Source organism: Zootoca vivipara, chromosome 1, assembly GCF_965207765.1.
Source record: "Zootoca vivipara chromosome 1, rZooViv2.hap1.1, whole genome shotgun sequence".
In the NCBI taxonomy this organism is placed as follows: Eukaryota; Metazoa; Chordata; class Lepidosauria; order Squamata; family Lacertidae; genus Zootoca; species Zootoca vivipara.
In genome coordinates, this window is record NC_142582.1 from 9,744,370 (window position 1) to 9,756,798 (window position 12,429).

General features: G+C 44.0%; 1 protein-coding gene across 4 annotated transcripts in view; it reads right to left on the reverse strand.

The window, feature by feature from the left end:
• NBEAL1 (neurobeachin like 1) overlaps positions 1–12,429 on the reverse strand; it is a 135,343-nt gene that overhangs the window by 65,687 nt on the left and 57,227 nt on the right. For 2 of the 4 annotated variants that reach the window (XM_060281908.2, XM_088670721.1), the window contains exons 10-13: positions 11,082–11,188; positions 3,682–3,768; positions 2,026–2,109; positions 350–448 (exon numbers count right to left, since the gene is read on the reverse strand). In XM_060281908.2, coding sequence (XP_060137891.2) covers positions 350–448; positions 2,026–2,109; positions 3,682–3,768; positions 11,082–11,188 — 377 coding nt within the window. The remainder of the gene's footprint in view (positions 1–349; positions 449–2,025; positions 2,110–3,681; positions 3,769–11,081; positions 11,189–12,429) is intronic. The other 2 variants (XM_088670825.1, XM_088670790.1) reach the window with 1 other exon arrangement.

The following is a 12,429-nucleotide window of genomic DNA, read 5'->3' on the forward strand; positions in this document are numbered from 1 at the left end:
TGGTCAGGGGTCCCTTTACCTTTACCTAGCAAGTGTGTGGCAAATGGTTTCAAGCATAGGACAAAAAGGACTTGAGGTCAGGCATCCCCAAACTTCGGCCCTCCAGATGTTTTGGCCTACAGCTCCCATGATCCCTAGCTAACAGGACCAGTGGTCGGGGAAGATGGGAATTGTAGTCCAAAACATCTGGAAGGCCGAAGTTTGGGGGTGCCTGCTTCAGGTCATAAAAAGCTTATGCTACAGTAAATCTGCTAGGTTCTGCCACCAAGAATCTCCTGTTGTTTTGGCTGCAACTGACTTTACAGCCTGCCCCTATTTTAGAAATTTCCGTAACAAGCAGGTGTCTCACCATATTCAAAAGTTCTTCAAGCAGTTCCCGTGACGGCTGACCCATAGATTTTAGGACCTCAAATATATGGGCATAACCGATCCGCTCCTTAAACACCTCCTGAGGGGGTAAAATTAACATTGCACATAAGCAGCATACTGTTCGCAAAGATATGGATATGTTTTTAAGCTGAAGATCATCCTACCAAACAATACAAATTACAAGGTAACCGTATGCTTCCCCACCCCACCCCCCCAAAAAATCTGGAGCAAAACAGGCCACAATGTCTAGGTAGCAACCCCCAGTATGAAAACCAAGAGCAATGATTTGATCTCACAGAATCCTCAAACAAAATTCAGCCCACATAGTGAACCAATAGCCTTCTCCTCCATGAAATGCACGGTTGCACAAGTGGTTCTATCCGCCGCTAAATTCTGGCTGAGGCTGGGCCTACAGGTGCAGCAGAAAAAGGCAGGAATTTGAACGGAATCCCTTGCGAGCAACGCTACTTCAAAAAGCGTGTGAAAACAACAGAAATCCCTGCAAACAGAACACTCCAATATTGGGGGCGGAAATGTTCTAACCATGCCCATGTGATGGTGTTTCAACTGTATAGTGTTTTTAAGGTGGGGGGGGGGCATTTAAAAAATGTGATTTCTCTCCACCACCACCACCCCCCAGCCTGCCACCTGAAGGGGTGCAGTCCATTCTATTTTTTTTTAAAAATGATTTTCTTTTCTCATAACAGTATTTATAATCATCACATAGCATTCACATTTCAATTTCCTCCTTCCCTGTTGACCTCCTTCAGCTTCCATTCCTGGTTTATTACGTCTCATGTTACATTCTGCTGTTTATATATACTTCTATATTGTCATACTGTTAAGTTTCTTATTTTTTGTAAATAAAATTATAAATGTTTATTTAAATCCTGCCAATGAATCTATGGGGTTGTTTTTTTTTTGTTTCTGCAATTATAATGTAAAAGGTTCCCATTCTTTTTCAAAGTCACTATTGTCCTTTTCACGCAATTTGTCTGTTAACTTTGCCAGCTTTGCATAGTTCATCAACCTTTGGGATGCGGTCCGTTCTAGCTAGTCCTCTTAGCACGCTACCAACACATTCTGCTAAAGGTGCAGGATCAGGCCTGAGCAGGACAGCCTCTGTGGCACACAACACATTATTATTATTATTATTATTAGAATTTATATACAGTCGTACCTTGGATCCCAAACGCCTTGCGAGTCGAACATTTTGGCTCCCGAACGCCGCAAACCTAGACCTGAGTGTTCTGGTTTGCAAATGCTCCTTGGAACCAGAACGTCCAACGGGGCTTCCGATTGGCTGTAGGAGCTTCCTGCAGCCAATCAGAAGCCGCACTTTGGTTTCCGAACGTTTTGGAAGTCGTACGAACTTCCAGAACGGATTTTGTTCGGCTTCCGAGGTACGACTGCACTGCCCTATACCTGGAGGTCTCAAAATATAAATATAAATCAAAATATAAAAGCACAAAATATATATAATCAAAATAAAAACAACATTCTCTTGTCAGGGATGTTAAATATAGCCGGCCGCATGCTCTGTGATCCTTTCCAGTCTAATAATCACTGCTATTAAAAAAAAGTGTCAATATAATGACAGAGAAAGGAGGCGTTGGAAGACTGGGGCGGCAACCGCTCCGAGGAAGTTTCGCTTACCTTGGCAGCGGGAGATTTGTGCATCACCGCTGTAAGGGCTCGAATGGCTGATACCGCCAAGCAGTCTAGCTGTCCCTGGAATACCTATGAGCAGCAAAAAGACACAAGGCATTACAGACAGTCGAGTCAACCACTGGCACCTTGAAGGGCAACAGCCCACCCCGTTCTTTCGTGTTAGCGTGAACAAACAATTTCATTCGCATGCTTCCCAATCATCTCCCCGACGCCCCCATGTCCCCCCAAAAAACCCCCTCAATGGCATGGATTTTATGACACCAAAACCTACAAAAGAGAAGACGCAAGAAAAGGGTAGGCAGATATCTCAAGAAAAAGGAAAAGAAAAAAAGCATTCACACATACCCAGTAAGACGCTTGGACTGACATTTTCTCCATGCTTTTAATAATGGACAATCTCAAGAGGGAGGGAGGGACTAACAAAGGTAGCCTATGGATATCTAGCCAGCTTCCCAGCCATGCGGGTAATTAGTAGTTTTGTTTCAGTCCATGCTCCAGCACATAAAATCTTCTTAAACAGATTCTTAATTGTGCCTGCATAGTTTCATGTTTCGATAATTTGTTAACCCCGTAGTGCTTTCCAGGCAAGGGGCATCACAAGTCTCTCGTCTCAAGAGAGTCACAATACTTTTTTGTTCTGTCAAATTAGCGGGGCCGGGGTGTGTGTGTGTGTGCATTTTTTTTCTGTTTGAGAAACTAGAAATATTTTGTCACCAAAATCCGCTCGTGTATCTGCACAGTAAGACTGGTGTGAATAAAGGGCATTTCATCTGGAGTGCACAAAAACAAAAAGGAGTTTTTAAAAATAAAATTAAAAAATAAACAAAAGTTGTTAGATGAATTAGCTCTTAAGCAGTGATCAACCATGCTGACTTATTAGCAGGTTAATTTAGACAGAATCGGGGTTCAGGCAAGCGTATCGTTTTCACCTGTTTCAGTCATTCTGCACAAGAACCTATTTGTTATCAAAGCTCCTACCATTTCTAAAGAAGTCATGAGGAAAGATTTGGCATTTGGCATTCTCTCATGATGGAAAACATTTCAAAACATTAAGCCACCAATTGCTCCCCACCTCCCAAATTCAGTCTGTCCATTGTACCGTGAACAATGATTGGTTTTATTTTTTATTTCATTTCATTATTATTTTTTTGCAACAGAATCAAGACATCACATCCAATCACACAGATTTGACAAAAGCCCAAAAGCCCAAATACACCACAGCGCTTAGAAAGATGGAAGGACGAGGGTGGGGGAAGGAGAGAGAGAGAAGAAAGAAAGAAAGAAAGAAAGAAAGAAAGAAAGAAAGAAAGAAAGAACTAAAATAAAACGAAATCACCAAGTTGGAAGTTTTGAAACTGGAGTTCTATTCCTGGACTTCACCTTCCTCCGTTTAAAAAATAAAACGCGACAAATATTGTACGTATCAAATGCGTTGACATTTTTGATGGCCTAATAATGGCACTACCTTAATACGGATTTTGGAATGCTTAAGCCACGAAGCACCTTTAAACCTAGCTTGCGTTTTTCGGTTAGTTAAGACAAACTAAATCTTAGGGACAAGGAAGGTGTTTTAGAGGTGAAGTACAGGAAAGGTCCCGTTCAACCGATTGCCACTGCGCCTCAGCTTCAACTCAAAGATACCTGTTCCTGATTCATTTCTGTCAGTAATTTGTTGGCAAGGTCTTTCTCGGTCTTGTCTGCCACCTGACTGTTAGCATTTAAAAACAGCTGTTAAAAACGGGAGATAAGAATAATGGGAACAGGCGTGTTAAACAGTCAATCTGCAGGCCGGAGACAATCAAGGCTGGAGCAAACATCTCACTAACCAGCAAGTTAACACAATGGCTGCAACAAATAAAGGGTCCCTTTTTTCCAGAAGGAAATAGCTAGGATTGAGGGAATATTTTTCCTCCTTTCCAGAGGTCATCTCAAGAGGTGCAAATTATGGAGATGGAAAATGTTAGTGTCCATAGAAACATTGGAGGAGAATGCCAAGATCTGGCAATTCTCATCTCCCCCAAACCACACCTCTCTAAGCATGGTGTTGAAAATAGAATTGTGGGGGTGCATTATGTATTGTTTTGACAGGCCTCTTGAATGCAATTGGCCCATGCAAATATAACACCCTGATCTTTTAAATCATAGTTAAGAGATTGGGTGTGGTCCATAGATTTGTATACAGTCATACCTCGGTTTAAGTACGCCTCGGTTTGAGTATTTTCAGTTTAAGTACTCCGCGGACCCGTCTGAAACGAATTAATCCACTTTCCTTTACTTTCAATGGCAAAGTTCGCTTCAGGTTAAGTACGGACTTCCGGAACCAATTACACTCATACCTCAGGTTAAGTACGCTTCAGGTTGAGTACTCCATGGACCCGTCTGGAACAGATTAATCCACTTTCCATTACTTTCAATGGGGAAGTTCGCTTCAGGTTAAGTACGCTTCAGGTTAAGTACAGACTTCCGGAACCAATTGTGTTTGTAAACCGAGGTACCACTGTAATTATGGTTTGTACTAAACTGGTTCACTCTTAACCAGAATTTGCAAATGCACTTTGAACCGTATTTTCAAATCCTAGTCTAGAGAGGAACCAGGTTTCCTTGGGGTATATAATAAGGTAAAAGGTAAGGGACGCTGGGACAGTTAAGTTCAGTCGAAGGCCACTATGGGGTGCGGCGCTCATCTCGCTTTCCGGTTAAGGGAGCCGGCGTTTGTCCACAGACAGCTTTCCGGGTCATGTGGCCAGCAGGACTAAATCGCTTCTGGAACACCACAGCACACAGAAATGCCGTTTACCTTCCCGCTGCAGCAGTACCTATTTATCTACTCACACTGGTGTGCTTTCGAACTGCTAGGTTGGCAGGAGCTGGGACAGAGCAACGGGAGCTCACCCCATCGTGGGGATTCGAACTGCCGACCTTTTGATCGGCAATCCCAAGGGGCTCAGTGGTTTAGACCACAGTGCCACCCACATCCCTCATACCTTGGGGTGTATGGGGTATTGGAAGAGTATTGCCTCTGTGGTGGGGGGCGTGTTGTGCTCCTTCTGTGGAAGTTTTTCCAGCTTTGGTCCCCCCACCCTGCACTCCGCTCTCACTTGCGGTTTCTAGAAGCTGTCAGCACATGACAGGAAACGGCTTCAACTGGCCAGCTAAACCAAGTGAAGGCAGCCGATGGGTCTAGCAGGTGGGCTAGTCAACCTGGGAAGGGAGCCCATTGAGAAGGAAAACATGGATCCTAAACCTCAGCTGCCTTGCGGGATATCTTCGGGAGAAGGAAAGGCTAAGGAGTAAACCCTACACAAATCTGAAGTGCCATCCTTAAGATAGCTGGAGGCCATATCTTGTATGCCTATTTCTGGCAACTCCTGAGCCAAGTTGGTGCCAAATGTATTGCTCTGCTTTCCTTTGGACCACCGAAAAGAAGGGGTTTTTTTGCACCAAGAACTCTGGCCAGAAATTTCAATGCAAAACGCATAGAAATATTTAGATACACACTGATCGCCACAAACTCAGACATTGATATTTGAAAAACACAGAATTCTATTTCACAAGTCAACACGACCTCATAAATTAGCTGACGAAGACGTCCATATCGAAACAGGGCCCTGTCCTGGGTTCTTTTACTGAATCGACTCGGCATTCCGGCTCTATATAAAACGACCCTTTTGAACACTTTTGGAATCAGACTGACATTGACGGCTATTATTAGTTGACAGCTTTTGTGTCTTTACACTGTAATGTACTATTATTTTCTAAGTTGTAACACTTTAAACTATATATACCCTAGTGAACTTGAAGCTCATTTCTTGTTTGTATTCAAGCCAGAATACAGACCTTATTTGACTGTAACTTTAGAAGAGTAGGATTTATTCCTAACATTGGAATTTCTGGCCAGAGTTCTTGGTGCAAAAAAAACCTTCTTTTCGGTGTATCTACAATTAGAATTCCTTTGGACCACATCAGCAAGACTGAGAGATGGGACTTATCATCTGGGCATCCCAGGACCTCCATATACGCTGCCCAGGCTTGCACCCCGAGGAGGTCACTTTGGTGCTGCTAATGCAGGCATCCCCAAACTGCGGCCCTCCAGATGTTTTTGCCTACAACTCCCATGATCCCTAGCTAACAGGACCAGTGGTCAGGGATGATGGGAATTGTAGTCCAAAACATCTGGAGGGCCAAAGTCTGGGGATGCCTGTGCTAATGGAATGGTTTGACTTCACCCCTGGGCGTGCGAACTCCATTGTCTCTCGAGACAGACGGATACCAACAAGCAGTTATTTCCTTATGCTTATTTCATTTATATTCCACTTTTCCTCCAAGCTGCTCAAGGGCAATATACCGTACACAGGCACCTCCCCAATTCTATCCTCGCAACAACCCTGTGAGGGAGGTTGTGCTGAGAGTTGGGGTCTGACCCCAAGGTCGCCCAGTGAAATCTTCATAGCCAAGTGGGAACTTGAACTTGAGTCTCCCAAGTCCTGACCGACTCTAACTATTAGTAACCAAAAAAAAGAAAGAAGTAAAAACCATATTTTAATAAATAAAAAAGTCTGACCATTACACCACACTGGCTCTAGCATCACACTGACTCTCTAGTTAAGGCAAGGGTGGGGGTCAGGGGGAGGATGGAAGGACGGAGAAAATCTGTACCCAATATGCAAAGGCTTGAGGGAGAGGGGACACTTTTATATTCTGATGGTGTGATCCCACTCTCTTAAATCACAAATGAAATCTGGAGAGTTAGGTCTTCCCTAGCCAAGCTGGGAGAACCACCATATAAAAAGGTTTGCCGCCCTATACATCACAATGAAGACCAGTACCATTTTTGTTGTTGCTGTTGTGACATTTGTATCCTGACTCCAGAATGGAACTTGGGGTGGCATACATAGGATTTTCAGGCAGACACGGACCACACCTAGACCTGCTTAGCTTCTTGTGATTCCAGACCACGCCTTGGGACCATTTTAAGGGTCTGCTTCTTCAAAGCTAGAGGTTTTCCCTCTGCATATGTAAGGGGGAAACATACCTAACATAATTTATGGAAGTCAAAGAAAAAAGACCACCATGAAGAAACCCAAGTGAGTTCAACATGACCAAAAAGGGGGGGAACCCCAAAACTAGCACAAAACACACAAATGTTTAATTTTTTTTTAATCATTTCCCTGCCCCTATGTTTTTAGCTGTTCTTATTTTATCAGTAAGCTGCCTTGAGACCCTGCCCAGGGAAAAAGTCAGGATATAAATGTAATAATAATAATTAATAATAATAAAAATGATGGCGATGTTAGCCATTATAGATTGTTCAAGTTGCCCAACCATACCCACTCATGCCATGCCCATCACTCAACCACCCATGAAGGTCCAACATACCCCTAAAAAAGCTCTCAGGGATGGGGGGGGGGGCACTATTAAGAATGTGACCCAATGCATTGCGTGGGGATGCATCTTGAGAAGAGAAAAATCGGCAGAAACCCCAGAAGCACTCAAGGAGCTCTCCCAAGACTACTTAAAACGGAAACTTCCACAGAGTCAGATGACTGGTCCATCAAACACAGTACTGTCTATTCCAGTGGGCAGCTGCTCTCAAAGGTTCTGGAGAGCCGTCTCTCTCAGATTGATCCAGAGGCCTCTTACTTGCTCCGAATATGCTCTTCTACTGAGCCACAGCCCTGGTTGCAGCCTTTGAGCATGTAAATTTGACCCATTCGTGGTCCTCTGCTTCCACCCGTGTCCCTCCACGTGGAGAAGTGACCGGGGCTTCAGCCTTAAGAATATCTGGATTGCAGGTCAAGGAGGAGTTCTGGTGTCATATGCTCTCGATATTCTGAAGAGGCAAATCTACAGAAGAACAGCACATCTTTTCCAGCAGCCTGTGCAGGGGAGGAGGGTTAGACTAAGAGGGTATTCCCATCCTAACTCTTCAAAAACACCACAGCTGGAAACATGGCAATACCAGCTGCATGTTAGCAACCTGCTGGGAGCCAGGAAGCAAAATGGTTGGCGGAGGTTGAAGAGCATCTGGGCAGCGCGATGATACAACCCAGCCTCCATTAGGTTCCTGAAACAAGGCTATATTTGAAGAGGATTCGCTTTCCCTGCCTTTGTGTCAGTCAGGCACAGCAAACGCAAAAGGAAAACCTACCAAAAAAGATGGCTGAAAATGCTTTTATTCTTAAAAACCACCTGAAGCATTTTTGGTGGGGGAGAGTGGTTGTCTCCCGCCCCCCGCCCCCTGGGTATTTTAATATAATGGCGCTTTCAGGAGAGTGTGTGTAGAGTACTCAGATGAAGAAATTCCACTCGCTTGAATGCTCAAAAGAAGAGCAGCAAAGGAGAGCCGTTTCTCTTCTTTTTAACACCCAGTCTCTAAAGAAGGCCAACTGCCTGTTAACAGAGGGCACAGAACATTTGGATACTTGGTTTTGTTGTCAGCTGGTACAGTTTCCTTGTTTATGGTCCATGTAGATGAGGACACAAAGAGACTCAACCTAAAGATCTTAGCAGGGAGACAAGGCCTCCTATCCTCTGCACCCTTTGGGCAACTCTCACGCATCGAGGACTGTTCATCAGAACCACTTCCCAGCAGTGGCTAGAAGGTGTGCTGCAGTTCAGCAGCTCAGCCAAGTCAGATGAGCTGGGAAGCCACAAGGGGCCTGGGATGGCCTTATATCAGGGGTGGCCAACTCCCAAGAGACTGCGATCTACACACAGAGTGAAAAACAGGCAGTGATCAACCCATTTCGGAGGGTTCAGGCTGTTGAGCTTTTTTTAGGGAGGAAAGCCCATTTTTAGGGGTTCAGGTCAAAGTTGTTGAGCTTCTTTGAGGGGAGCCAGTGATCTACCAGTGATCTACCACAGACGTCCAGTGATCTACCAGTAGATCACGATCTACCTGTTGGACGAGCCTGCCTTATATGGCTGCCAAATGTCTGGATTTTCCCAGACATGTCCGTGATTCAAATGGCAAAATTAGCTTCTGGGGGAAATTTGAAAAATCGGCAAAATATCCAGATTTTTGCCAAGAGAAATAGGAGGTGTCTTGGGGTCAAAAGAAAAAAAAGAAAAAGATATAGAAAATGATATGTGGATATTTTTGGGTAACAAATAAGGGTCTTGAAGTAGTATAAAAGTAAAGAGAATGATGTAATATAGGAATTGGAATTAAAATGAGGAAGATTTTTGTAAGGTTAAATGTTTAAGATTAAGGTTTAAACCATAAAGTTATGATGTAAGATACATGAACACTGCAAATTTAGTTATTAAAACGAACTCAAGAGGGGGGATGCGGGGAAGTCTACAGTGTCAAGAATTAATTGGATATTTCTTGTTTATCTTTTTCTTTTGTATTTTGGCATAAAATCAATAAAAATTATTATTAAAAAAAAGAGAAATAGGAAGTGTCTTTTGGGGCAAATCCCCTGAAAAAAACCTCAACAACTTTGAGGTTCATACCGCCCCCTCCCCAAAAAAAGTTCAACAACTTTTGGGGAGATTTCTCCCCCAAAAAACCCTCAACTTTTTACTTCTTGAAATATGGCAACCCTACCTTATAGAACTACTGCCTGATATGAAGTAAATATACAATATTGCGCCCCCCCCCAAAAAAAACCCCAAACATCCTCTGTTCTGTGCATCAGAGCACATGCTGGAAATCTATCCATGATTTTTTCCATGCTGTCTGTCCCCCCAAGAAGTGGGGGACAGGAGAGGGAGGAGGCCAGGGAAAGTACTGCAGCCACATGGTGTGTTTCAGTGATGAAGGAACAGCACAGAAAGGAAACATAGCCGTGACCTGAGCTAATTGATGGGGTTAAACAACCCAAGCTTAGGATTCCCTCTGCACATAAGACCAACATTGACATCTCAGGAATTAACAACTCCCGGTCCTTGATTTTGCAAGGCTATTGAGCATGAAGCCATATTGAATGTTGTTTTTCAATCCACACACCGGGACTAGTATCACAATCCTATCCTGGTTTACTCAGAAGTTAAGCCCTGCTGATGTGAAATGCTTAGTTGTTGGCAAGAAGCAATTTCACGCCCAAACGTATTGCATAGACATAAAAGGTGGCGTTCTTCAATAATTTGCAGACTAGGATCCAGCGTTTGGGAGATGTTCTCTCTCTCTCACCTTCCTCTCTCCAGAGTGAATCCTCCCTTCCATGTTTGTTAGCCAGGCTTTAGAGTGCTAGACATGTATCCACACTAAAATGGATAATGCCAACCAGGGTTCTCTTAACAAGGATCTGCAAACTTACTAATAGCCCAGTCCTAGTTTGCAAGGGAACCACAGTTAACGTTAACCATCTTTTGTGAAAGTGGACATGCAAGAGCAATTCTATGCCTGTCTACTCATAAGCAAGTCCCATTGTGTTCCGTAGGATTTACTCCCAGGTGTACAGGACTGAAGCCCAAACTGTATGGTAACAAGAGAGGAGAGGGAAGGGTAGAAGGCACTTGCCCCCAGGGATGACTCCCAGTTTGCAAATTATTTGCTAATTCTGCTGCACTGAAAGAAAGAGCACGCCCAACATGACTAGGAGAAAGTGCTTTTCTGAAGCATTCAGCCACTTCAGTACAAAAAGGGGCTTGTCACATGATTCGCTGCTATTTGGGTTAACAGAGAACTATAGGAAACTAAAAAGGAAACTTGTGGATTGTGTCCTTGGCGACAGAAATGTAGTATTAATTTACTTTTCACAGCCTGCCCCTGCCACCAACACAACAATTTTAAGTGCACCTGGAGTAAAAGGTGCACATCTGCATAACAATCCAAAAACAGCCCACCCCACCCACCCCCCAGCCGCCTCAAAGGCTCTTGAAATGTTCACGAGTATTAAGTACATTGAGGAAGTACAAGTTGTGCCTTGGCAAGGTAACATTGCTGCTCGCATTGAGTTATTTTGTACACAGTCATGGCAAAGATTTTATCTAATGTATGGAGACAAAGTATTAGGAACAACTCAGCTCTTACAAAGCTAGATAGTATTTTTTAAAAAAAATAAAGGTTAGCTCTTATACAACCTTCTGTTTACCTTGCAATTTTGCAGCAGGCGAATAAGATGTTCAAAGCAGTTGCTGTTAAGGAAAATGGCTTGCAGGACAGGCCTGTCTGTGCAGTCTAACATGGCGGTAATGGTATCTAAGGAGGTGAAAGTGAAAATCAAAGAGAAAGACAGTATATAATTTGACATTTTGCTCTAGGGGGCTTAGTTTGGTCAGAATCAAGTACACACTTCCAGAATTAATACTAAATACATTACTTCTGGTAAACAGGCCACCATAGCCGCTAGAGAGCTGTGAAGATTTGTGTTCCAGGCTTTTTAGACTCATCTACCCATGTACTATCTGAAACCAAAGGGGCGCATCTGTTGCAAGATGTGACATAAATTAGCTACTACTACCTAAGAAATATAAGGTGGCGCTGTGGGTTAAACCACTGAGCCTAGGGCTTGCTGATCAGAAGGTTGGTGGTTCAAATCCCTGTGACGGGGTGAGCTCCCGTTGCTCGGTCCCAGCTCCTGCCAACCTAGCAGTTCGAAAGCATGTCAAAATGCAAGTAGATAAATAGGAACCGCTACAGCGGGAAGGTAAACGGCGTTTCCGTGTGCTGCTCTGGTTCGCCAGAAGTGGCTTTGTCATGCTGGCCACATGACCTGGAAGCTATACGCCGGCTCCCTCGGCCAATAATGCAAGATGAGTGCGCAACCCCAGAGTCGGTCACGACTGGACCTAATGGTCAGGGGTCCCTTTACCTTTACCTTACCTAAGAAATATAAGGTGGAATGCAACATCGTGCTAAGGAGATTGTCGCGTCAGTGCAAGCAATTCTGCTTGCCAAGACAGAACGATCTCCCCTCTTCCTCCTCCCCATTGTTCTGGGGTTCTCCCAACCCTCCCAAATAGATTTAGGGAGGGCACGAGGGACAGGGGTGGCAGGGGGTGGAAGTCTCGTTGCCCGTCTAGCGGGACTCAATGTACTGGCTTCCAAGAGTGCAAAAACTTAGCCCATTTACAGGTACCCTTGGAAGTGTGGGAACAGCATGATTTTGTTCTTGCAGGTGAGGGGCGGCAGAGAAGGACACGTTCTTTTGTCCACTTCTGGGAGAACTGAACAGACACATCTGAAATGGTTGTGTGTTTTTTAGCTGACCAGTTTATTTTAATACTTGCAATTGGCTTAAGGCAAGCTCCCCTGGTATTACAAATATTGAAGAGCAGCACCGAAAATGCCCAAATAAATAAATAAATACCACGCGTACACAAACACTGTCCAGGTGAAACTGAAGACTATGAAAGATGTGCTAGTTTTCCTTTTCCAGGAAACGTGCAGAGGAAACACAGGTGATTTTAAATATTCCTTCCCACCACTGTGATGAATCA